This window comes from Osmerus mordax, chromosome 13 (genome assembly GCF_038355195.1).
Source record: "Osmerus mordax isolate fOsmMor3 chromosome 13, fOsmMor3.pri, whole genome shotgun sequence".
Taxonomy (NCBI): domain Eukaryota; kingdom Metazoa; phylum Chordata; class Actinopteri; order Osmeriformes; family Osmeridae; genus Osmerus; species Osmerus mordax.
In genome coordinates this window covers 14,749,219-14,773,841 of record NC_090062.1, presented here as the reverse complement: position 1 = coordinate 14,773,841, position 24,623 = coordinate 14,749,219, and the positions used below count along the sequence as shown (strand labels likewise).

The 24,623-nt window shown below is 48.3% G+C and overlaps 1 protein-coding gene across 1 annotated transcript in view; it reads right to left on the bottom strand.

Annotated features, from left to right (window-relative positions):
* The window catches only part of LOC136955739 (unconventional myosin-Va-like), a 34,344-nt gene extending 9,756 nt beyond the window's left edge, over window positions 1-24,588 (bottom strand). The window contains 28 exon segments of the mRNA XM_067249464.1: window positions 741-968; window positions 1,191-1,247; window positions 1,356-1,490; window positions 1,615-1,728; window positions 1,809-1,957; window positions 2,204-2,297; window positions 2,975-3,223; window positions 3,335-3,574; window positions 4,212-4,368; window positions 4,743-4,954; window positions 5,121-5,229; window positions 5,339-5,425; window positions 5,563-5,660; window positions 5,800-5,952; window positions 8,650-8,733; window positions 9,245-9,370; window positions 9,450-9,590; window positions 9,736-9,817; window positions 9,915-10,180; window positions 10,475-10,581; window positions 10,950-11,057; window positions 11,860-11,941; window positions 13,307-13,450; window positions 14,472-14,628; window positions 15,086-15,230; window positions 15,449-15,620; window positions 15,927-16,097; window positions 24,562-24,588. Of these exon segments, the coding sequence (XP_067105565.1) occupies window positions 741-968; window positions 1,191-1,247; window positions 1,356-1,490; window positions 1,615-1,728; window positions 1,809-1,957; window positions 2,204-2,297; window positions 2,975-3,223; window positions 3,335-3,574; window positions 4,212-4,368; window positions 4,743-4,954; window positions 5,121-5,229; window positions 5,339-5,425; window positions 5,563-5,660; window positions 5,800-5,952; window positions 8,650-8,733; window positions 9,245-9,370; window positions 9,450-9,590; window positions 9,736-9,817; window positions 9,915-10,180; window positions 10,475-10,581; window positions 10,950-11,057; window positions 11,860-11,941; window positions 13,307-13,450; window positions 14,472-14,628; window positions 15,086-15,230; window positions 15,449-15,620; window positions 15,927-16,097; window positions 24,562-24,588 (3,894 nt within the window).
* Between the last annotated feature and the right edge of the window lie 35 nt (window positions 24,589-24,623).

Below are 24,623 nucleotides of genomic sequence, written 5' to 3'. Positions count from 1 at the left end.
ACTTCAGGACATCCTATTGTCATTACGCCTTGTTTGCACTTCTGTTTATAAGCCATTACGATTTGCACTTCTGGTTAGACTAACTGCTTTTTATTGGCTCTGTAATGTGCACAATGACAATAAAGTTTCATCTAATCTCATGTCAGAAGGTCACACTCTGATAAAGGCTAATGTTACATAACAGTGCCCCATCACCACAGGCAGCTACACACACAGCCGTAAAGGTCATCTACATCACAGCTCTTGCAGGTTGCCCCTCGCCACTGGTTATGATGTGGCCAGAGTGATTATTACCGTGACACTGCCCTCTACTGTTCAATGCACCTCATCAGCACCAATTGGTACAGACCATGTGTTAGAACAGGCTTACGGCCCAACTGGTTGGTACAGTACTACATGCAACACTAGACTGGTTAGTGGGGTCTTTCATTTTACTGGTTAGATGGCGAGACATAGATAGAAATGAAGAGAGATCTAAAATGAATAAACTATCATTTCCAAAGCATTCAGATAGTCATTCTTAGTACCTTCTCATCCTGAGGGGGGAGGGCATGTGTGAGGTGGAAGGGGGGGGGCAGGAGAGTTAGAAACACAGTTAGCACAGTAGACAGATCCAAGAACGGTACTTTATGTTAATATACACATAAAAACTGGCAAGAAGCGACCCCTCCTGTGCCCCAGGGAGGGGGGCCCCAGGGAGGGAGGGGCCCCAGGGAGGGATGACCCAGGCAGGCCCCTACCTTGTGCTGCATGGCCTCCTTCTGGCTGACCAGCTGGGAGCGGAGGATCAGCACCTCCTCCTTGCGCACGTCCAGCTCCTCGCAGGAGGAGTTCAGCTGGTCCAGGAGCACTTTGTAGGCCGGGGAGCCCGGGGCCCCCGTCCCTGCGCCTGCATTGCCCAGAAGGCTCTGCCTCATCTCTGCCAGGTTGTGCTTCAGCTTCTTGTTCTCAGACTCAAGCTCCTGGCGCTGGGGGAGGGAGGGGACAAACAAAATGGCCGCAGTCTAAATGGGGAACATTGGTACCTCATGGAAGAGGTACCTCATTCCTCTTACCCACACTATGCATCCTATCTCTCACACACCCACACTAGGTTGACCAGATCTCTCCCACACTTTAGTACACTACTAGGTTACCTACCTTTCACCCACACTATTGGCACATGTGATCCCTAATTCAAATCGCTTTACCTTAAGAGACTCGTACTCCAGCTCTGCTCCGCGAGCCTTCTTATGCTCCACGTCATCCTGCCACACAGACAGGTGAGCTGTTATAGTAGAGGAGATGTATAGTAACGCAGTGGTGTATTAGTACTGTGGTAGTATTGCAGTGGTACAGTTGTAGTTTAGTAGTACCCTGGCTCTAGCCCGCTGGAACTGGTCCTCCTTGTTTTCCAGCTCGTTGCGAAGCGACTGTTTCTCCTGCTCCAACTCTGTCACGCGCTTCTGCAGCTTCAGAGTCAGAGACGTGTCCATGCCGCGGGTCACATCCTGCCAGAACAGGAAGTGATACAAACATTTACAAAATAAAAAGTCATGTGTCTTGTGACCAGTCATAAGAATTTGGATATCACAAAGACGTTTCATGTCAAACTTTAGCCGGCCTGCCTCTTACCTCTGTAGCGCGGGAGCTTTCTTCTGATTCGGCGAACTCGGAGTTGTATGTGCACTCTGATTCGTTGCTGCTGTGTGTGGAATCTGTTCTCCTGTGGCCCGGCTTGGGGACATTCTAGAAGGAGAACAGGCTGTAAACAAACAGAACAGGCCCTGCTCCATCCGTACCTGAGCAGCTGTGTGTGTGTGTCTTACCACAGAGAGCGTGATCTCCTCTTTCAGGTCGTCGTATTTCTCTTCCAGGCGTAGGTGTTCCGTCAGAAGGTTCTGGTAGCGCGAGCGTTCCTCGTTCAGATCGCTCTCCAACTGCTGAGTCTCCTCTGCTAGAGCGCGAGTCATTTTCTCTAAAAGAGAGAAAGAGAGGGAAAGAGAGAGAAGAGAAAGAGAGGGAAAGAGAGAGAAGAGAAAGAGAGGGAAAGAGAAAAAGCGACAGAAAGTGAGGGTGGAAAAGGGAGCAGGTACGTTTTGAAATATCATATATTGTATCAATTTCATATCCTTTCAGTTCAAAAGCTAGCTGGCACATTATAACAGATGTGCACCTGCAAAGACACTTTAGGTTGATGTGATTGGTCTTTAGGACTGTGTACCTGTCATCTGCTGGCTCTGCTCCTTTAACATTCGGTTCAAGTCGTTCTTCTCGTTCTTCAGGAGTCCGTTCTGCTCCTTCAGCTCTGCTACCATCTACACACACACACACACGTTTCGCTTACCATCAAGAAGCCCATTTATTTAACAGAACTACTGAATGACTGTCCTGCACACTACTGCCTCTATTCTACCTGACAGGTTTTTCTCAGACAGACACACAGCACTAGTCTACCTGCGCTCACCTGGCCCAGGGCCATGACTCAGCCCATCATGAACCCATCCTTCAGCAGACTCCACAGGGCCCTAAATCATGACATACAGCGTTTCCACAGGAGCAAACCTCCAATGAAATTCTCTCTCTCTCTCTGAGGGACACTATGGGAAACATTTTCATTGGGGAGCGGAAAGGTGTCCATCAGACTTACTAGAAATTCCTCACCTGTATTTAAATATCTAGATAGAATGGGAGGCAGAGGAAAGGAGAGAAGAGAGGAGCGGAGCGGCAAGGAGGAGCATTTAAAAGAAGAGCAGAAAAGAGGAGAGGCCAGGGGAGAAGAGGAGAGGAAAAGAGGAGAGGCCAGGGGAGAAGAGGAAAAGAGGAGAGGAAACGAGGAGACAAGGGGAGAAGAGGCGAGGCAAGGAAAGAGGAGAGGAGGGGAGAAGAGGAGACAAGGATAGAAGAGGCGAGGCAAGGAAAGAGGAGAGGAGAAGAGCAGTAAGGAAAGACACGGATAGGAGGAGAGAAGGGAGAGAAGGAGCAGAGGACCCACCTTCTCCATCTCGTCCCTGTATTTCTGGGCCCAGTCCTCGATTGTCTTCTTCTCCTTCTGGGTGGTGTGCAGCTCCTTCTTCAGCCTCTCCAGCTCCTCCAGCAGGGTGCTCACGCGGTTGGCGTTGTTCTTGGCCTCCTCCTCGGCGCCGCGCAGACGGGTCAACTCGGTACGCATGCGCTCACTCTCCACCGCGTGGGAACTCTCCAGACTGTTCAGCCTCTCGCTGACCACACGGCTATCTTTGTTCTAAACCCAGAAAGACAGGAGTTGAGAAGATATGAAGCCCAAACTATAAAAAGAGACTCCGGTTCCAAAGAAGACACACACACACACACGGACGACAGTGAGGGACGTCACCTGCTCGTCGATCTTCCTCTGCAGCTGCATGATCTTGTTCTCCATGCCGATGTTGAGCTTCTTGAAGTGCTCCACGGAGCGCGCCTCGATCTTGAGCTTCTTGAGCTGGCGCCTGGCCTTCATCCTCCTGGTGCAGCACTGCAGGTACACGATGGCACGCAGCGAACGCTTGTACCACTGTCTGGCCAGCCAGCCACGCACATGCTTCTGGATCAACAGGGCCTTGTGCTCCCGCAGTAACTAGAGAGACAGACACACAGAGAGAGAGAGAGACAGACACAGAGAGAGAGAGAGAGAGAGAGAGAGACAGAGAGAGAGAGAGAACGAGAGATGGAGCAAGAGAAAATAAGAGAGGCAGAAAGACAGCGAGAGAAAACAGAGAGAGAGTTTAAGGTGAGTTCTATGGAACAAATGTCCTCTATCGAATGAGCAAACCTTTCTGTTGGGCTGCATCCTGATATCCTCTAACAGACAAGGACTCAATCAAAGCAGTGAGAGAGACAGAAAGATCTAGATAGAGAGAGAGACGAGGGGAAAGAGAGAGAAACAGGACTAGCAGTGTTCAAAGGTCAGCTGTATGCGTCCATCAAAGGGGTCCCACTTCTGACAGCACCACATCCGCACTGCTCACGCTGGACATCCACAGGTAACTCTAACCCTCACCCAGTCACGTGTGTGTGTGTGTGTGTGTGTGTGTGAGAGACTCACCCATGCTCTCCTTCATATCTGGGATGACTGTGTAATGCCAGGGTTTATTTTAAGACTCAACGACATGCTCACTGATCCGAGTTGGCCAAGTCTAGCAAGTGTGTGTTTATGTCTTTGTCTGCTAGAGAGTGTGTGTGTGTGTGTGTGTGTGTGGAGGGGCTCCTCCTACCCTGCGGTACTTCTGGCGGGCCATGTAGGCTCTGAGGATGGTCTGCATGGCCAGGGCAGCGGCCTGCTTCTGTCTGTAGCGTTTCCTCTCCATGTACATCCTCTGGAACTTCTGGATGATTGTGGCAGCCTGGGTCCGGCGCATGAACTTGGCCAGGCTGGGCAAGGAGGGTGGAAGAGAGGGGAGGAGGGGAGAGGAAGAGAGGGAAGGAGGGTGGACGAGAGGGGAGAGGAGGAGTGGATGGGAGGAAAGGAGGAATCAGAAGAAGTAGAAGTAGAGCCCGACCGATAAAGGATTTTTAAGGCCGATATCGATACAAATATTTGGTGATTTAAAAATCCGATATATCGGCCGATATATATATATAAAAAAAATATATATAATAATCATATCCCACCGTTCACATCCATCCAATTTAGGGCTACATCATCTTTCAGCACACTAACAGACATGATAGATTCAACCTATTTTCCTCTTACTCGATGAGATTGGCTAGGGGGGAAATGACTGACAGGTGCGCGATCCACTCACCAGCGGGCCTGGTATCCGCGGGTGAATCTCTGGATGGTGATGGCGGCGTTCTTCTTGCGGAGGTACTTCTTGCGAGCCAGCCAGCAGCGGATGGTCTTCTGGATGCGTATACAGGCGACACGGAGCTTGTCTGCTCTCAGCTTCTCTAGATAGGCCACCTGGCCAGCTCGGAAGAAGATCTTGGTCTTGCCAAACTGATACTTGTCCTGATCCTGAAGGAACAGAATGAGGAGGTATGTGAGATGGCTCTGTTCATTTCAACCTTCATTTCAACTGAGAAGCCTCATTGGCCTTGGGCGATTGTTCGCCTCACCCTCCTACTCCCCCACATTCCAACCTCACCCTCCTACATCCCATCCTCGGACACCTGCTCCTTACCTCTACCAGCTTCTCCAGGACGTTCCTGCAGGTCATCTTCCTGTCTGCGAGAACGTCTTTCTGCTTCATCAGCACCCGGTAACGACTGAAGAACTCCTGATAGGTCCATCTGAGACACACACCCGGAGGAAGGTTAAAGGTCAAATGTGCATCTCATTTCTACATACAGCATACTGTGTATGTGCTATGTAATGCAGTGTGTGTGTGTGTGTGTGTACCTGGAGGGGAATCCTGCGGCGGAAATGCGGATGGTCTCCAATACTCCGCAGGCTCGGAGTTGCTGAACCGCTCGTTTGGGGTCAAATCTGCACACACCATCCCTCCATCATCAATGCACCATCCCTCCATCATCAATGCACCATCCCTCCATCATCAATGCACCCGCAATAACCCTCCGCCATCAATACAACGGGTTCCCTTAGAGAAGGAGCCATGCACTCACGTGAAGGGGAACTTGAGGTCATTGGGTTTGATGCAGCGAACGTAGTGAGGAGTGGTGGCATTCAGAGTCTCCATCAAAAGCTGTAGAGAGTTCCGGAACTGTTGAAAGAACAGGGCACATACGAGGGTGGGTGTAAGAATAGCTTTTAACTGCCAGTCCACAGTGACAGTACAGCTGTTCCCTCCAGAGCAAGGAAGCAGGCGCGTTCCAGAGATTCCAGGGGCATCAGTGTCATACCTGGCAGCCCACGGTCTTCTTGTGCTCCTTGCTGGAATGTGCAGCCCGGGTCTTTTCGGGTTTGATGCTGAGGCGCGTGCGACCACCGGGGACAGCCCCCGAGGGACTTGTGGCTTTCTCCTCTCCCCGGAACAGCTCAATCAGCAGGTCAAACTGGGGGCGGCAGCCACAACACAGTCACTCAGGGACCTAGCATGGGGCTGAGGTCCAAGGCCTGGTAAATAAAGCGAGCTAGCTAGAAAAAGAACCTGGGGATCGTAGACTACAAGGCCAACTTGAGACCGTCTTGGGGGAAAATATATACTTTTCTTTTGAAAAGACTATTTCTTAGAATTGTGGTCTATATGATGTGCAGTAAACATATATTTGCTAGCCAAGGCTGAAGCCACAAGTCAGATTATGAGCAGAATAAGGCAGTGAGGAAATGTGTGGGGTTTGGGGATTAACTGCTGACTGACACAAGCTGAACTGAGTTGTACTGAACTGATCAAGATAGTGACGTTGACATGGTTTGTTTCAGCACAATACAGGCCAGGTCAACATGACAAGTGTGAAAAGGTTACAGCAGTTCTGGCAATGGAGCAATAACTAAGATTTCAAAATCTAAAACAGCTGGCAATTTGTCAAGTACTTACAGAAGTGAAATAATTCGTTTTCAACTCTTGCAGAATTGGAATAAAAATTTTAAGACGACAAATACACACAGTGTTGATGATCCGGTTGGACAAGAACAGGAGTTAAAAAGCTTTAGAGCTATATGTACATGGTAGTATGGTGAACATCTTTCACAACCGTCTGCAAGGTTAATCTGAGAAGGTTAAAATGGTTACACAGCTTCAAATATATAATAATGTATGTCACTCTTCCAAAGTCATTTAGCCAATGATTTCATCCAGTGTAATTGAGTGGTTCTACTGTAATGGCATACATCATGTATATATCCCACCATAGATCATATGCCTGCAGCACAGAGAGCAGTATATGTGAATATAACCAGGGGGTTATATTATGGTGCAGTCCTGCAGGGCCTCTGTCCTCCAGATCAAACCGCCACCATGCTGGTCGTCTCGATGGCACCCCTAGCACGGCCACACTGCCTCAGGATGGAAATGGGAACACTCTGCCTCCTTTTTATCCTCCCCTATACAGGTTTAATCAATCCGGGATCCTCTTAACCCAAACTTCTTCTTTATCCTTTTTGTGGTTAGTTAGTGCCCCGCATGCATCCCTTCACCTGACTCCATCCCACCCTCACCCTGGGTGGTTAGACTGCTGAGGGCCCTCCCACCCTCACCCTGGGTGGTTAGACTACCGTGAGCCCTCGTGACAGGAAGTGTGAGCAGGAAGTAGAGAAAGAAAGACAGGAGAGGAGAAAGGATTGAGGGATGTTGGTCAGCATTGTAAGAATGCCTGCATTTACCTTCTGCTCAGGGGAGAGGGTTGTCATGATGGAACAAAAACCAAAACATACATGGACAACAGGTGGGACAGACAGCACAATGAGAAAAGCAAAGATTAACGACAACCAAAAGTCTTAATTACATTCCCAAACTGAAATACGAAAAAAGGGTTTCAACCCAAATCAAAAGGCAAACACGCTACCCGTGCTTAATTAGGAAGATCTGATGGAGGAGTGGTGTATGATAGGAAAATACATAACACACACACACACACACACACACACACACACACACACACACACACACACACACACACACACACACACACACACACACACACACACACACACACACACACACACACACACACACACACACACACACACACACACACACACACACACACACACACACACACACACACACACACACACACACACACACGAGAGATGTGTAGAGCTTGGCTAGCTATGTTTCTAGAGCTTCATTAGATGCCCGGCAGGGAGTCATCATCACTTCTAGACCATTAATGGTTAGTCAGGCCGGTGTCCATGACGACAGGCTAGTGCTGCTAAGGTAGGTTCTTTCAGTAGAGTTGGACACATGTTTACATGTGTTTCTGTGGATGTGTGTGTGTGTTTGTGCGTGCTCGCTTGAATGTGTGAGTGAAAGGTAGTGTGAGTGTGTGTGTGTGTGTGTGTAAGTGTGTTTAGCGGACTGTTAGCGGTTAGATTAGACCATGTTTAACCCTTACCCCACTCTGCTCCTGCAGGAGTCTATAACAGAACAGTCAGAGGGCATAGTGAACATCTGGACCTGCATGCAGCACAGATGATGACCTGTGTGTCACTATAACATGTGTGTGTGAGTGTGTATGTGTACTGTATGTGTACATCCTTATCAAAGGGTCAGGATTTAAAGGCTCAGGCCTTTTTTCAAGTGGTTGCACAAAGTTTATCCTCCCCAGGAACAAAACACACACAGTATGTTTTTTTTGCAGATGTCACATATATGTACGAGCAGCATCATTGTGTGTGTGTGTGTGTGTGGCATAGTGAGCACATGACTGGATGTGCTCACTATGCCACAAAGGATTTAACGCTGCAGTTTAAGCCAATAACTTAAATGAATGACATGACCACAAATCCCCTAATTCTCCAGTTTACACAGCCTGGACATGCAGTGCTCACCCTGCTGAGTCACCAAACACAGTCCTGCCTCACACGCTGAAACTCAAACACAACCCCTTTCTCATATCTGCCCTCTCAACGGGGACAGAAGATAGCACCACCATATTCCTCCTGAACTGCAGAGGGCGCTGTTTCTCCTCCCCCTCTCCCCTCCCAAGAGAATGTGGTCCACCTTGCTTCCTGTCAGATGACATCACTGCTGGACTGTGGATGTAACGATGACAGGTTGGTGGAGTTGTGCGTGTGTGTGTGTGACCCACCTTGCTGGCCTTTAAAACGTTGATCTGCTCCTCGTTCACTGTGTCTTTGTTCTTCGCCAGGAAGCCATCACACTGGTACTCCACCTGACACACACACACACACACACACTGAATATTCTACATGCATACATACATATTCGACATCTCCCTGTCGTTATACTTTCAAATTAATATACGATGAAAACAAATGTGTTTGAGCCAATAATCAGTAGTCTTCATGGTCTCCTGCAAACGTGAGGGGGGTTAGGAGAGAGATTGGAGAAGGACGCCCCGTCCCCTTTAGTAACTTGATATAGTCTAAAACCGGCCAGAGCAATACTGGGTCAGCTGGCTAGCAATCAACATACATCACACTTACACAAATCATACAGCATTAGACACACACGTTTGTACACCCTCAGTATATTTGGTTACGAGAGGTGACATTCTGACAGAGAAGTCTCACCCCTTCTCCAGTGCGCGATGAACCCTGTGCTCCGAAATTGTATCTCTGACCCCAGGCAAACCCTTCACCAACAACCACAGAAGAAATCTTTCTATAGGCCCAGGAGGCTACAGGAGGCAGGTTTGTTCCCAAAAGGTACCGCAAAGGTACCTTGTCAGCAAAGTGCTGGATGATGAAGGCCTTGTTGGACATGCGGGGCTTCTCAAACAGGCTGCAGGTCTTCAGGTGAGTGTTGTACAGCTTCTGGGCCCACGAGTCGTCAGAACCCTTGGGCATCTGGACCGGGCGAGACACAGGGTCAGGTGTGCAGATGGTGAAAAAGAGCACTTCCTGTGTGCTTGTGTCTGAGTGTTACCTTGCACTCCTCATCCAGCAGGTCTAGGATCCCCATCCTGGACTCGATGAGGTTGATGCACGGCTGGTTATCGTAGAAGTCGATCAGAGTCCAGGGAATCTGCTCCCTCATGTACTCCTCCTGCTCCAGCTTAAACACATGCTGTTCTCACACACAGGCATACACACACGCGCGCGCACACACACACACACACACACACACACACACACCAGTTGCATTTGGACTGTCAGAAAGTCAAAGTTCTCTTCCACAACCACAACACAAAAACTAGCCCCCCACAGCTCACCATGTTAAACTGCTGCTGGAGCTTCTCATTGGCATAGTTAATACAAAACTGCTCGAAGCTGTTGATCTCAAACGTCTCGAAACTGAGTGCGAGACAAGAGAACAGGCAGTTAAAAACACACTGATACACACCCTGTCAGAAGAAGCTGTCCCCGTCCACCCAGGACCCAGACGACCTACCCGTAGATGTCCAGAACCCCTATGAAGGAGTGTTGCTTCTGGGTAGCGTGCAGGGACTTATTGACATGCTCTACTATCCAGTTGAAGAGCTTGGCGTAGATGTGCTTGGCCAGGGCGTCGCGGGCGTTGGTGGCCTGCAGACGGGGTATGGGCTTGATGTACGTCTCCGTGGCCGTCTTCAGCTTCTTGTGGCACAGCCAATGGGACATGTCTTGGTAGGTCACGCCCACCAGATCACAGAAAGCCGTCAGGTGTTGGTTACTGGGCTGTGGGAGGGACCGAGGGTAACAGACAGTTGAAGCTTGGTTAAAAAGCTCCTCGTGAGTTTTTCTGGGAGTTTTTTTCCTTGGTCTTCCTTGAGGGTTTAGGTTGGTTGAGGGGCAGTTCTATGGGCTCTGTGACATGCTTGCGTGTAAAAAGGGCTATACAAATAAGTTTTGATTTTGATTTTTGATTTGGTTCAAAAGCGTCCGCTGAATGTAACGATGTGTAAATGTGGTGTCAGTCGTGGGTGAGGGTGGATGCAGGGAGGTGTACAGGGGTGAGACGAGTCTCCTCACAGGTATGACGCTGCTGTCAGAGTCTCGGTCCTTCACCTCCACGTTGCCCAGATGCAAGATGGCTGCCAGCACCTGGAACAGCCCCATCTGGTAGGACTCATTAATGCCTGCAGGGAGGGAGGGAGGGAGGTGACACACACACACGCACACACACTTCTCAGTCCCTGGCTAATCGTCTGGAACTGTGGGAAATTGAATGACGAAAACACATCCTGTCTCTTAGACACACGCAGCAACAGGCAAACAGATCTCAGATTGTTGTTGGCCGAGCATGAGGCAATCAACTGACATTTTACTGCTGGGTTCTCTGGGTGACCTTTCTGCTCCACTTGGGCGTAAAGAGCAGACTGTCTGTGTGCATCTCTGTCTGGGAGGCGGGGGGCATTTCCTTGCAGTTGAGGTGAAGGATCTTCAGTAGTGACCATCTTGGTGAGTGCGTGTGTGTGTGTTTGTGGTCGGTGTGTGTGTGCCATACCTAGCAGTGTAAAGGCATGGCGGGTGGTGCTCAACTCCTTGGCATCGTCCACTCCGTCGATGACAGGGTTGCGTCCTTGCTTGGTGAACAGGAAGTCATCCGCACTGCCTGGAGGGGGGAGCGGGGAGGAGGGAGGAGGGATTGCAAAGAGACAGAGCTTGAGGACAGAAACGGGTCACCGTGTCCAGGAAATGGGGACAGTCACACAGTCGTCTGCTGACTGACTGGCCGACACACCTGTCACAGTGGTGATAGGCTCAGATAATGACATGTTTGATTAATGGAGACACGAAACACACTCTTATTCAAAACACTCACTTGACTTGAACACACACACACACACACACACACACAGCCTTAGCCCAAATTTCAGCAACCATAGCCTGTTGCCTGGCAACACAGGGCCTAATATTACCGTGACATTCCCTCCATTTACCAAGCCCCACTTAATCAGTGCACCAGCTGAAAGAAGACACAGACTGGCAGTGTGTGTGTGTGTGTGTGTGTGTGTCTTGAGGAGCAGGATGAGCAGGTGTGTCTTCTCAGTGGGAGTGTTCTGATAACGAAATGCCAGATCAGCTTGATGACAGAGAGACACAGAGACAGCTTGATGACAGAGAGACACAGAGACAGCTTGATGACAGAGAGACACAGAGACAGCTTGATGACAGAGAGACCCAGAGACAGCTTGATGACAGAGAGACACAGAGACAGCTTGATGACAGAGAGACACAGAGACAGCTTGATGACAGAGAGACACAGAGACAGGCCAGGCCTGCAACATCCAGCCACCAGAACCAAGAAACCACTGAACAATCATACAAAACAGACACACAAAAAACCAGACCCCATGCACGTTTTAATCCCAGGCTCATGTTACCAAATGCCAGGCTTTGTCAGGACGACTTACTGAGTTTTAACGCCTTTAGCTCTGGCAGGTGGGCCGATGCACACAGCTGGTAGAAGATGTGATAGTTCCTCTCCTCGTCCGCCTGGAAGGACACATACAGTGAACAACCAATAATTATTACAGAACAATACCTTTCATATCCATTTATCAATCAGTCATATCAGTGAGTTATTTGTTTGTACAGTTCAACTATGACAAACCCCCACACTGCCCTGGCAGCATGCCGACACACACACACACACACACACACACACACACACACACACACACACACACACACACACACACACACACACACACACACACACACACACACACACACACACACACACACACAGGGAGGAATGTGACAGAGGCAAACCCTCTTCACATTCCTCATCTGTGGATTTTCAAGGTGTGTGTACAGATGTCACATTTAACTAGACTGATCTAAAGGAGTTTCCCAGCTCCTGTTCCACCTCAACAGAAACCGCACTAGCAGGACACTGAGTAAAGAGACAGGGAGATAACATAGCAGGCTGGGGGGGGGGGGGGGGGGGGGAGGACCCAACCATTGAAGGATTGTCACAGGGCCAACACAGAGAGACAGGGCCAGGAAAGAGAGAAACCTGGGTGTCTTGAAGAAGGAAGTTAGTGCAGCTCACTTGTCTGGTGTACCGTAACAGACACCTCAGAATGCACCCAGTCAGACTACATAGCTTTGAGTGTAAGTGAGTAAGCAAATTACAATGTACTGTAGGTCTACCAGCCCCGAGTTAACACTCTATACCATTCTAATCTAGAATGTGACACCTTCACTACAAATCCTCTTTGGTAGCTGTCACGTTAAGAGAAATACAAGTGTTTGTTTGGGTCAGATTGTGTGAACAGCTACTGACTATTGGTCTCTGCTCTAGATCAAGATATTTGAAAAGCAAGTTTCCAGTAAAAGCAGCATTTCTGTGTCTCTACATGGTTGCCCGACCATGTAGAGAGATAACATAATAATAAAATAGCAAGCTATAGACCTGTGTTATAGAAAAGGTATCCTTAAATGACTTATTTTGTGATCTGGTGATATAAAAAAATAATATATATATATATAAAATTTTCAAAATGAACTTGACCTTCCAGGTGGGGCGGGGCGCCCCCCTAATATAATGGTAGGGGAACACTGGACGGTTAATTTTGCACTTCGGGATGGTACTGAGACAGTGAGTAAAACGTTAGTTGCGAGCGCTGATTAAGTCTCTCTACAGCCAGAGAAACACCAGACTAGAGAAGGACCAGGCAGAACATCGGAGTGGGATGTGTGAAAGTCTCCTTCGGTCTCCCTTCGGAAAAGGTGAACCTTTTTGACCTTTTGTCTTCCAAAAAAGCCTGCTTCTCTCTCTGCATGGCCACACGCAAACCTGGACGCAGTGTTTGGTGGGTTATACCTCTGTGCGTGTGTGTTGTTGTTGCTCACCTGAAACACCACTCGAGACTTCTCCAGCAGATACGTCCTCATGTTGGCTCCGATTATGCGATAGCGTTTGTCGAAGCCAATCTCGATGTACTTCCCAAAACGACTGCTGTTGTCGTTCCTGGTAGTCTTGGCGTTCCCTATCGCCTGAGAGGACACACAGAATCAGGGGTGTTTTTAAACTAAATATCAAGCATTTTGCAATCTGAGGTTTTATCAAATGTTTTCCAAGGGGGTGGGTAGGTGGGCTTTGGTGTGGCGCTAAGCATCATGGGGGATGGAGTCCTGCTAGGTCGGCAGAGACAGCAGGAACGTCGTCAGCTCGCACGTACGCGCACACACACACACAAACGTCTGGCTAGAAATTGAAACACAAGAAACACTGCCTTACTGCAGGGGGATTCTTACCCAACACTCACATACCCCTTTGGCAAGAGGGTTAGAGAGTGTGTGAGGACACAGTGCGCTTGCTGAGCTAAGGGCAAACACACTTTCACTGTTCACTGCAGACAAGGAGGCTTTCAGCATAGCCGGCAGGTATTCCAGTCTCTCCTTACATAGGCAACACAGTCTCTCTCTCTCACACTCCTATAGAGTACCTCTGTGTCACTACCAGCTGATGCAATCCTGAATCACACACAGGCACACATACTAATTCATTCTCTATTCTGATTTGACATCCTGTCTTTGCAACACGAGGAAGAAAGATGCCTATTCATCATGGGAGCTGTGCTCTGAGCTGACTGGTCCTGCTGGAAGTGCTGGTAGAAAAAGTGATGTCATTGACACAAATAGGAGGGGGGAGGGGTGGTATATGGGCACAGGGGAGATCTTTTCCCGTCCCATATGACTGTATGATCACACACACACACACACACAAACACACACACACACACACACACTCTGCAGGGAATGCTCTCAACTGACACAGCAGAGGGCAGCCTACGGCAGGGGAACAGAAAAACAGAAGAAGGAGGGACGGGGGGGGGGGGGGAGGAGAGGAGGAGAAAAGGAGCAGGATGAGCTTTCTCTTTTGTCCTCTTCCCCCGGTTCCTCCTCATCACAGCAATTACCTCGCTGGGCCTGTGGGAGGGCTCTCTTGAGCTTCAAGGTCTGCATTCACACTTGGCATGCCATGTGTAAACACATATACACACATGGTCTTTACCTCCATGATGGGATTTGAGGCCAGCACCTTCTCCTCCACGTTGGTCTCGCTGGCTGAACCGCTGACGGTAGCAAAGTACCTCATGGCATACTTGGCCGACACAGTCTTCCCTGCCCCCGACTCGCCGCTCACGATGATGGACTGATTCCTCTCATCCCTGATGGGGTGCAGAGGAACACACACAGAGTGAGAGGACTGTGTGTGTGTGTGTTATCAGGTTCTCTCCAGTGTAGCAGATGTAATACATATCGTAGAGCCCAGCTGGGGACAGAAGTCAGTGATGGGTCAAAACGAAAGACCTCACAGACCTCAAGCGAGTGATGTGTGAATGCCTGTGTGTTTAAAGGACTCCAAGGAGAGATGTTACAAGGAGTCGAGAGAGAGAGAGAGAGAGAGAGAGAGAGAGAGAGAGAGAGAGAGAGAGAGAAATGGGTGGTGAGAGAGAGAGAGCGAGAGAAAGAGAGAGCTGGGTGGAGAGAGAGAGACCACAAGTGTATTTCTGGATCCATCCTAGCTCAGCTCTGACCTACAAACCTGAGAGATGGAGGACAGGCCTGCAACAGGAAGAGAGACTACAACTTGTACTTGTAAAACACACACACACACACACACACCTGGCCATCTGTTTGTAGGCCTCCTCTGCCACAGCGAAGATGTGTGGGTCCATATCTCCCATGTTCTGTCCGCTGTAAGCGTTGATGATGTCAGAGCCGTAGATGGGCAGGCTCTCATAAGGGTTGATAGCCACCAGCACGATCCCTGCAGGTCAACACAGCAGGGATGAGAGACACACCATACACAGCCAGACTGATCAAACAAACTATGATTTGAGACACAAAATGTGTTTGAGTCTGCTGTCCGCACACTTATCCAAGTGTGTGTGGACCTTTTGCATGTGTCATTGTGTGCATGCTGGCGTACCACAGCAAACTTGGGTGTGTTATGTTGTGTGTGTGGGCTGTTGCATTGAGGCCTACCACAGTAGGTGTAGATGAGTTTAGAGTCTATGAAGCGGACTTTGAGGTTATGCAGCACAGCCGGTTCGTGGAGGTAGCTGAGCGCCGTCAGGTCATTCTCCCCCACCAGGATGTCCGGGTTCCGCAGGTGGGGGAGGTTCTTAGTCTTGGGATCCAACTTGTGCTCAATATTCTGGAGGAGAACGTGAGCATGGAACAGTTTAGTAGGGGAACAGAAGACGTCTCCATGGGGGACGCCCGCCCCCCCCCCCCCCCCCCCCATGTTTATTGTTTACTACTCTCTGGGGGCACCCGCTCACAAAAGCCCTGTTTAATCTGTGGAGAGTGCTAATGGTGAAACCAATAAGCAATAATGAGATAGGCTTGAGTATGTGTGTGCGTCTCAATCTTTTCCTGTATCAGAAGAGGAAGGCCCCTTTCCCTCCCTACCTCCCTCCCTCCCTCCCTCCCTCCCTCCCTCCCTCCCTCCCTCCCTCACCGTTCCATCCTCCAGCATGAGCTGCAGGGAGCTGTCGCCATTGTTGTAGTCCTTCGTCAGCTCAGCGGACTTCCACACCTCCTCTGCGTCGGGTACCCACACCCGAGCAAACTACAAAGAATAAAGAGAGAGAGAAGAGAGAGTGACGTTAGAACGGCCAGAGCAATTGCACTTAGAAGGAATTACACATTGCAAAACATTCCTGTCCAGTCAACGTTAATACTCAAAACCCACATTAAACATGGCGACAGCAACTCCACTTACACAACATTACAAAACACTATCTTGCCAAACCCAATTCCAAAACTTGGAGAAAGCAAGCCAACTTTTCTCTGATATATTGGCAAAGCTAGTTCAGGCTGTTAACGACACACAATCACTGCTGGTGTTGGTCTTGGCCTTCCCCACAAGGGACTTAAATTCTGCATGCGATCACAGACCCAGACACACATGCGTTGGAAAGTACCTGCATATTATTGTGCAATTGCTGCCACCCTCCATCACCCCCAGCTCCTTGATACAGTCCTAACTAAGTATACTTCTACTTGACTTTAATGTTCTGGGAAACCTTCTGACTTTCCCTGAGACGAGTGCCTGAGTGACAGCTAATATTAACCAATGTAAAATCTGCATTAAAGTTAAGAACGTGGTCACAGCGAACAGCAGACAAACCTATTACCATCGCAATAAATGGTAAACCTTGGGAATCTTCACTAAACATGTCTTAAAGCCTACGCCTGCATCAGGAGAACTTTTAGGCCCAGTTTCCCAGACATGGATTAAGCCTAGGCCTAGATTTAAAACTTTCAATGGAGATCTTCATTGAAATGTTCTCTTACTTTAGGACTAGGCTTAATCCATGTCTGGGAAACTGGGCCTTAGTTAATTATCTCAGGAAGTGGTCTGAAGCTACCATTCATGAAAACAACACACAGAGATCAGACAACACACAAACATCATTACTAATGTGACAAATTAACAAACCTGAGGAATTTCAAGTACTGGGATGTAGCCTATATGCACAGTAAACAAGGATGCCAACTTTGCTCGTTAAATTAGAGGCAACATTGTTAAAACATTAAAAGGAATCAACCCCAAACTTTAGGTGGACAATCCCAAACACAGGCCCAACACACCCATGTAGAGCGATAGGCCACGCCCCTGACGCCTCTTGGTTCTGGGTCGGCAGGCCCCGTGGCCAGACCCAGTCAGCTGACCGGAGACATGTGAAACACACTGATGAGAACAGACTCAGTCACATGGTTGAGGAATCCAGCTAACAGCCCAGACACACACACAGACACACACTGCAGCCTCAATCAACACGGTGTTGAAGAAAGTGTGTATGTGGAATCTGTTTGAACTTTCAACCACACACACACACACACACACAAGCTCCACTCAACATGGTGTAGAAGAGTGTGTGTGAGTGTGAGCCATCTGAACCTCCACACACACACACACACACACACACACACACACACACACACACACACACACACACACACACACACGCAATATTGGATTTAAGCAACCAGAAGATCGTCTCAACCAGCTGAATAACCAATCAGCATCATCCTATTCTGTTTACAGTTTAATGATCTGCATTACAAACTGCTCCATTAACCTCCAGCACTGGCCACAACCACAAACAGCTTCACACATACAGTATGGGTCTGGGGCTGGAGTCAGACACACATTCAGCCTGGGCTAGGCTCGAGGTGCCAAAGTGCATGTATTTATTTAGCAGACACTTTTTTCCAAAGCGACACACTGGTCTGGGACTGAACCCAGGATCAAATGTAGGCCTACACACTGAGCAGGAGGATGAAACTTGACTTCCTTGGATAGAGCCAGCCATAGGGGCTAGTCTATGATCAATCCCAACAGAACACATAACAGGGCACTGAAGACACTGCCATTCAAAAGCAATGTTTAATTTCTGATTACTTCCTTGTTTAAAATTGAAAACTGATCTTTGTATCAATGGGAAATCTGAAAGCTAAATCATGTGAAGGTACAGACTACTAACATTTTACGGTGCAAATGTTCATCGCAAGCATCGCTAATCCTGTGTTGTGGTATTGATCTCTTTTACAATGATGTTACGTCTGCTACATATAAATGACTGTAGAATGAAATTTAGCCAGGGTTGTCATCACACAAGCATAGTGTAAACGCTGGGACAGCATTGGCTAAGGAAAACAAGCTGTCTCCTTATTGGTAGGATGTGTTAAGATGGCTGCCAGGGGCCTGGTTTATAGCAGCTGCCCCCGGAAAGTCACACAGACGGGTAAAGAGTTAGTCTGGATTTACGCGAAACAAGTTCCTAAAGTAGGAAAGCCTTTCCTGAAGTGTTATAATCTGACCGTTAACAACCGGGTTTGACATGGAGAGCTTGTTTGGAATTATGTCAGATTGTGTTTGTTAGCCAGAGTTCTCAGAGAACTACACTCACCCATGACTCGAGACCAACACAGTTTAATAGCAGGGTACAGCTAACCTTCCAAGAACATCCAGATTGCCCTCCATGAACATTTACAGCGATACTCTGTGGAAACGTCTGGCGGTCATCCTGTTGCGTAAATGCTACAGAGTTCAGACAGAGCACAGAAAGACTTCATTGTAAAATGTACAGCCGAGTTTGACCGGTTGCGTCATATTATATCAGCCCAGGAGCCAGATTTCAGATCCAAGTTCTTAGTTCTCACAAACATAATCAACCATTTGTGTGTGTGTGTGTGTGTGTGTAGGGGAGGTTCAAGAAAAAGGCTTGTTAGTGGTGTGTGTGTGTGTGTTTGTAGGCTGGACACTAACACTGAGGTGAAAAGAGAGAGCAGTAACTGGCCAAACTCTTACTCGGCTCTGGTAGCCTGAACACTGGTCTGGTCTCTCCCAGCTGAGCCAGCTGCAGCACTGCAGAATCTCTCCTCTTTCTCCCCCTTTATTTACCCGTTTCCCAGAGGAGGAGAGCTCAAGCGAGGGCACGCTCAGGGATGGGTAGGGGGTACTCTCAGGTGGAGACTCAAAGCAGAGGTTATAGGAGGTCAAGCACCTGCCGCCCAGCTGACTGGCTCCATGTGCAGGTCAGGACCAGACACGTTCAGCTCAGTACAGTAGCACAATGCCCATCCTGGGTGTGCTCTCAGAATGATACCCATCCTGCTTTCACCATCCTCCATCTGGTCATGCAGCCTATCCTTCTCTTTCCTACGCCCCTTCACAGACACGCATCACCTGTTCCTCATGGAGAGAGGCCTGAGCACAGGCTCCTAGCCACAGAGAGAGAGAGAGAGAGAGAGAGAGAGAGAGAGAGAGAGAGAGAGAGAGAGAGAGAGAGAGAGAGAGAGAGAGAGAGAGAGAGAGAGAGAGAGGTGCGGTAAAAATAGCACAGCTTGCACTGAGTAACATCACACCCACTGAGGCATCACAACACTGCTGAGCACACTTCCTGATACTCCTAGCACACACACATACACACGACACACGAGAAGAGACACCAGAGAGGAGAAGAGGATAAGAATGTGTTTGTTGGCTGAGCTACATATGCTGCCCCTCAAGTAGTCACAACCTTCTCCCTTTCCTTCCTCCCTTACTGTGGCAGACCGTGCTGAGGAGGAAGAGGAGGAGGGGGAAACAACTAGAAATGAAGAGTGGAACATAAGTGTGTGTGTGTGTGTGTGTGTGAGAGAGAGATTGGGTAGAGCTGCAGTGGGATTGAGTCATATTTATAGAACAGTGTATCTCCTGGGTCAGAGAACAGAGGAGACTTGAAGGGTAACATTCAAGCTGCCATCACACAAACACACGGTTAAAAGCAAGCTCCAGTGAAAGACACTCAGAGGAAAGAGAGATTGTGATGAGTCAGAGGGACCCGCCCTGTCTGCCACATGGCCGAGCGGTTCACGTAAGATGGGAGGAGGAGGAGGAGAGATGGAGGAAGGAGAGAAAAGGGGGGATTATCCTCCTTGTGACATCAGGCCTCATGGCCTCAGTATCTCTCTCTCCTCTCTCTCTCTCACCACTTCTGTGACCTCCATCTGCCGGAGTACCCAAGAGGACCAATGACAGTGAGATTTATGCAGCCTAGCTGTATTTCTGACAATATTCATGTCATGCCAACTGCAATTCCAAACTTCCTAAGAGCCTAAACTGCAAATCTGGGCATTCAGTCAGGTTGTGACAAGCGATCCTAACTAAAGAGATTAAGGATCAGAGACAGGATTACTAGTGGCTCAGGCTAATCCCGTTGCAGTGATCTACAGCTCTACTTCGTTACACACCAGCATTGGTAAACACTAGGGCACTAACCCCTCCAGCAGGTGAACAATCTTGTAGGTGTCACTGTGACATGCTCCTGTCAGCATAGCTACCATGAATGAACCGCCGCAAAGAAGTGCATGTCAATGTACCCAATTCCAAATCATAGCGGTGGCTCTTCCAGGCCATTGGGAAGATCTGAAAGGATCAGGGGGGGGTCAAAGGCAAAGTGGAGCTACTATTGTTGTCCTGAGCAGAAGCACCTTAAGGCGGGGGGGGGGGGGGGGGCTGTTGATGATGTAGGAGAGAAGGTGAGGTAAGGAGAGGGTTCAACAGAGGAGCAGAGCAGAAGAACCAATGACAGGATGAGGAGGGGTAAAGGGGCGAGGCGGCAGCAATCAGAAGTGCTTTTTTTATTTATCTGCTCACAGCCCACAGGAGATTAGAGAGACTTAACCTTCTGACACTAAGCGGGGGGCTTTCACTTGTGGCAGAGGCAAGACCTCTGCTGTCCTTTGTACTATATCTGCTCCTACTCACACTGACCATTGTCTTCACCTCAACCCTAACACTCAACGTGCCTGCAAACAGATGAGAACATGGGACTCCAGGTAGCCATCTAGGTCCTGGTTCATCTGTAGGCTGTCAGAATGCAAGGAGTAATTCCTTTTGCAAATCATCCATCTTTGTCAGATCTCCACTTATGGCTGAAGACCTTGGATGTGTCCTTGTTTGATTTTTTAAACGGTGAGGAACCCAAACAGCATGTTGGTCAGCTTTCCCATCAAAGCCAGGCCCCTCATCACATGACCAGAGGTCATCACATGACTCGGGACTCGTGAGAATCTGCTGTTTGTCTCCCAAGAGCTCGTTCACTTCTGCTGCCGAGCACAGAGGCTTAGAGAGCTTTGGGAGGAAGAGTTGATATCAAGGTTTGAGAGTCGTTCAGTTTCCTACTAGATGACTAAACCATCCCAGTGGCCCTGGTGCCAAACCAGAGTCTCTTACTAAGACCGTGGATGCTACAGTGGCACTAATTACATTAGCAAACAGCCAGTTGGCAGCTGGCTCCACGACTCAGCAAGTCAAGTTCAGCCCAGTCCAGTACAGGATATCTGAGTCTTGAAAGACAGTTCTCAATGGAGGTCTTCAAGATCCAACCTGAATGTCAGAAACAATTCTTCCACTCAAAGACCGAAAGTCTTGCTAATTGCTGCCACAGACCCCTTCTATTTAGACTTAAATCAGGGTTCCGTGGTCACCAATGTATTGGCAGCTGCATACAACCTGTCTTTCCTCTAACCTCTCTCTTGGAAGTCGCTTTGGATAAAAGCGTTTGCTAAATTAATAAATGTAAATGTAACTACCTAATCTACCTACAGGAGTTCCTCGCAAACTGTTCTCCACTCTGCTCATGTCTTCCCCCTCGTCTCTGCCACCAGTTGGGAGTTTAAAGAAAGACATTTTTATGTTTATTCTTGCTCACAAAACAACCCCTCTCCCTGTAGGGGAGTCTAATGAGCCGTGTCATCCCAGCGTGTGCCTCCTCATCTCCCGTCGAGCTGTAGGGTGTGTCGCGTCTGGAGATCCATGTTCTCTCTGACAGAAAGACCCATTTTAACACCAACATAAAGGCTCCTCTAGGACATAGACGTATTCTCTCTTTTCCGGTTGGCTACTTCAACACTCACTTTCTTCATTACCCTCAAAAGTTGTTTGTGAAGTTTCAAGAGTTTTAAAAGATGGAAACCAAAGGCTTACCTTGACAAACATAAAATCCAGCTCTTGGTTCATCTTTGCTGGCGGTCAACCTCTATCTCATGCTCCCAGCCCACCTCAACGCCTCCTACCACACGCCACAGAACCGGTGGTCTCGTTGAGCAGCCTATGTTCTTAAGTTCCAGACCGATGAGGCATTCCCATTGTGTCTGCTGAGCGCCTAGCATTCCCTGCTGCTCTCATCTGTCCAACCCTCTGGGACGGCCTGCCACTGGCATTGGACAACCCTGAAGTCAATCAAACCTCAGTTCTCCTAAGCCTGTCACAGCACTCAGTCACATGAGTCCTGAGGCAACACAGACTTCAAATTGTCGTGGCTTCCGACAAACAGATGCAGCTCTTCACCGCAGATGCTCAAGTTAGTTAGACAAACACACGCCGGTGGTGGTCCTGCAACAGGGGAGGGCAGGCAAGGGTGACAGACAGAGTGGACACAAACGCAGTATGGCGGCACAATTACCATAACCAGGTTACCGTGGTAATCTAATGCACATGCTCTCCATCAGTGCCAGAGGGGGAAAAAAACAACACACACAGTTACGTGATAACGCATGTTCACACAGATCCACACTTAGAAAGGGGGATTGCGTAGTTGTGTGTGGAGCCAGTGCTGTTTAGGGCCAATTGTTGATTCACTGAATAACACAGCTGAAGGTGACAGGCTCTCTTGGACAACCAGGGCTAGTTACAGCTAGTGGATGTCAAGCAGGAGTGTTTTCAACTGACAACTGAACACCTGCTGGAATGACAGATTTGTAGACAACTAATAGGCTTTCTCATCTATCCAGTCAGATTGGGGACATTTAAAGAACATTCGTTTTTTGAAAAGGAAAATACTTAGTCTCCTCCTTTCTAAAGCATAATGTATGGCCTATACAAGTGCACTATTGTTAGTGAGCAGCAACAATCTTAGTCTTCCTCTCTTTCTCCCTCAATATAGTGCTTTTTCTCCCGGGGGTTGAGGGCAGACAGGAGTCAAACCTAGGATACCACGCCATGTGTGTGTGGTAACTGAGTGCATTCATGTTGACGTGAGCATGTGTATGTTTGCCGTGTATTGAGTATTCAGACTGAGACCATCTGAAGGGTTCTATTTGGCAGAGCCAGACACACAAAGAACAGAGTGTTCTCCCAGGCCGTATGCACAGAAGGCAACATCACAAATAGTGGACTGACATCAGAACATGACCTTAACCAATAACCTGCTTCCTCGTTCCCAACATGTGACACGACTTCAGAGAGGTGACCGTGGCCACAATGACCCTGTCACTCTTCCAAAGACATCACAAGTCCAGCGAGATAGACTGAGAGATGAAAGCTTGCAAAAATGGGTCTTGTATCATAGCAGCAACAATATACTGTATGTAGCTAATATATAGGAGACCCATGCATGTACACACACACACACACACACACTCCCTCGTCCACACACACCCAAACACACTGCATCTCTATATGAACTCTATTCATGCTGAATACACCAGCTGGCAACATGGGGGATGGGTGTTACGTCTCTCTCTCTCTCTCTCTCTCTCTCTCTCTCTCATACACACACACACACACACACCTTTCAAATTTCTTCTTCCATTTAAAAATGCTGCTGAAGATAAGAAAAAAAATCCAACAACGATGCATTCTTCTTTGTGGAACGATATGTACACATATTATTCATTGTTGACAGTTTAATAGGTTTATGGAACTCTGAAAATGAATGCCATACCCCATTTAGGGCTGAAGGATTTGCGCAACCAACCGATATTCCTTCGCTCACACAATTCCATCGGTTTAGAGCTTCAGAATCAGACCGCAAACTCAAAACAACCAGCAGTGTCGTCAGCGAAACTCTGACGTCACCATTGGTCGCAGCATCTCACTCTGCATCAGCGGTACCCAAACGACTAGCTAACATATGAACGAACCGAGCTCGGATTAAAGTCTAATATGTACTGGCATCCTCCGGGAAACAAAATATAGGCCTAATTGCTTTAATGTCAGCCACCGATGTCTCAAAAATGTTTTATTCATCGTAACAAGAAATACTCAAATCCTACCCACACCACGCAGCATTCATTTTGCATCATCATAGATTTTCCCCATATGCTACAGAAAGACATTTATCTCGAGTCTATATCTACAACCACTCATTTATATACACTGAAATGATAACGATTACTGCTAGTTTCTTATAATGTTCGTATTTGATAAAAGTCATCTTTCATGATACTGAATATGAAAGAAAGGCCCCTTGGCGACCGCCGCGCCTTCGCCGCTTTGTCAGCTGCACCCATTTTAACATTAAACCGAAGGCTATATTTAGACATCGCACTCAAACATACTTGGCAACCAGTATATCTTCTGCAGGATCGCTGTTTTAAATGCATTTCATTCATTCAAAGATCATTCTTTACCAGTCACCAGCCAACTACAGACTGCCGTGTGCGAGGATTTGACTGACAATTTCCTTGCTTGGTTAAAAATGATTTTCTTGTTTCGACAGAACAAAATTGCGAGTATTGACATTCAACTGTGCTGCAATGAAGCGATATTACAGAATCTGTTACCACGTAGCCTATAGATTTAATCAACTCGATTTTACCTTTGTGTACAGCTCCGACGCTGCCATGATGGTCGTTGTGTCCTCTGAAATCTCGACTAGAA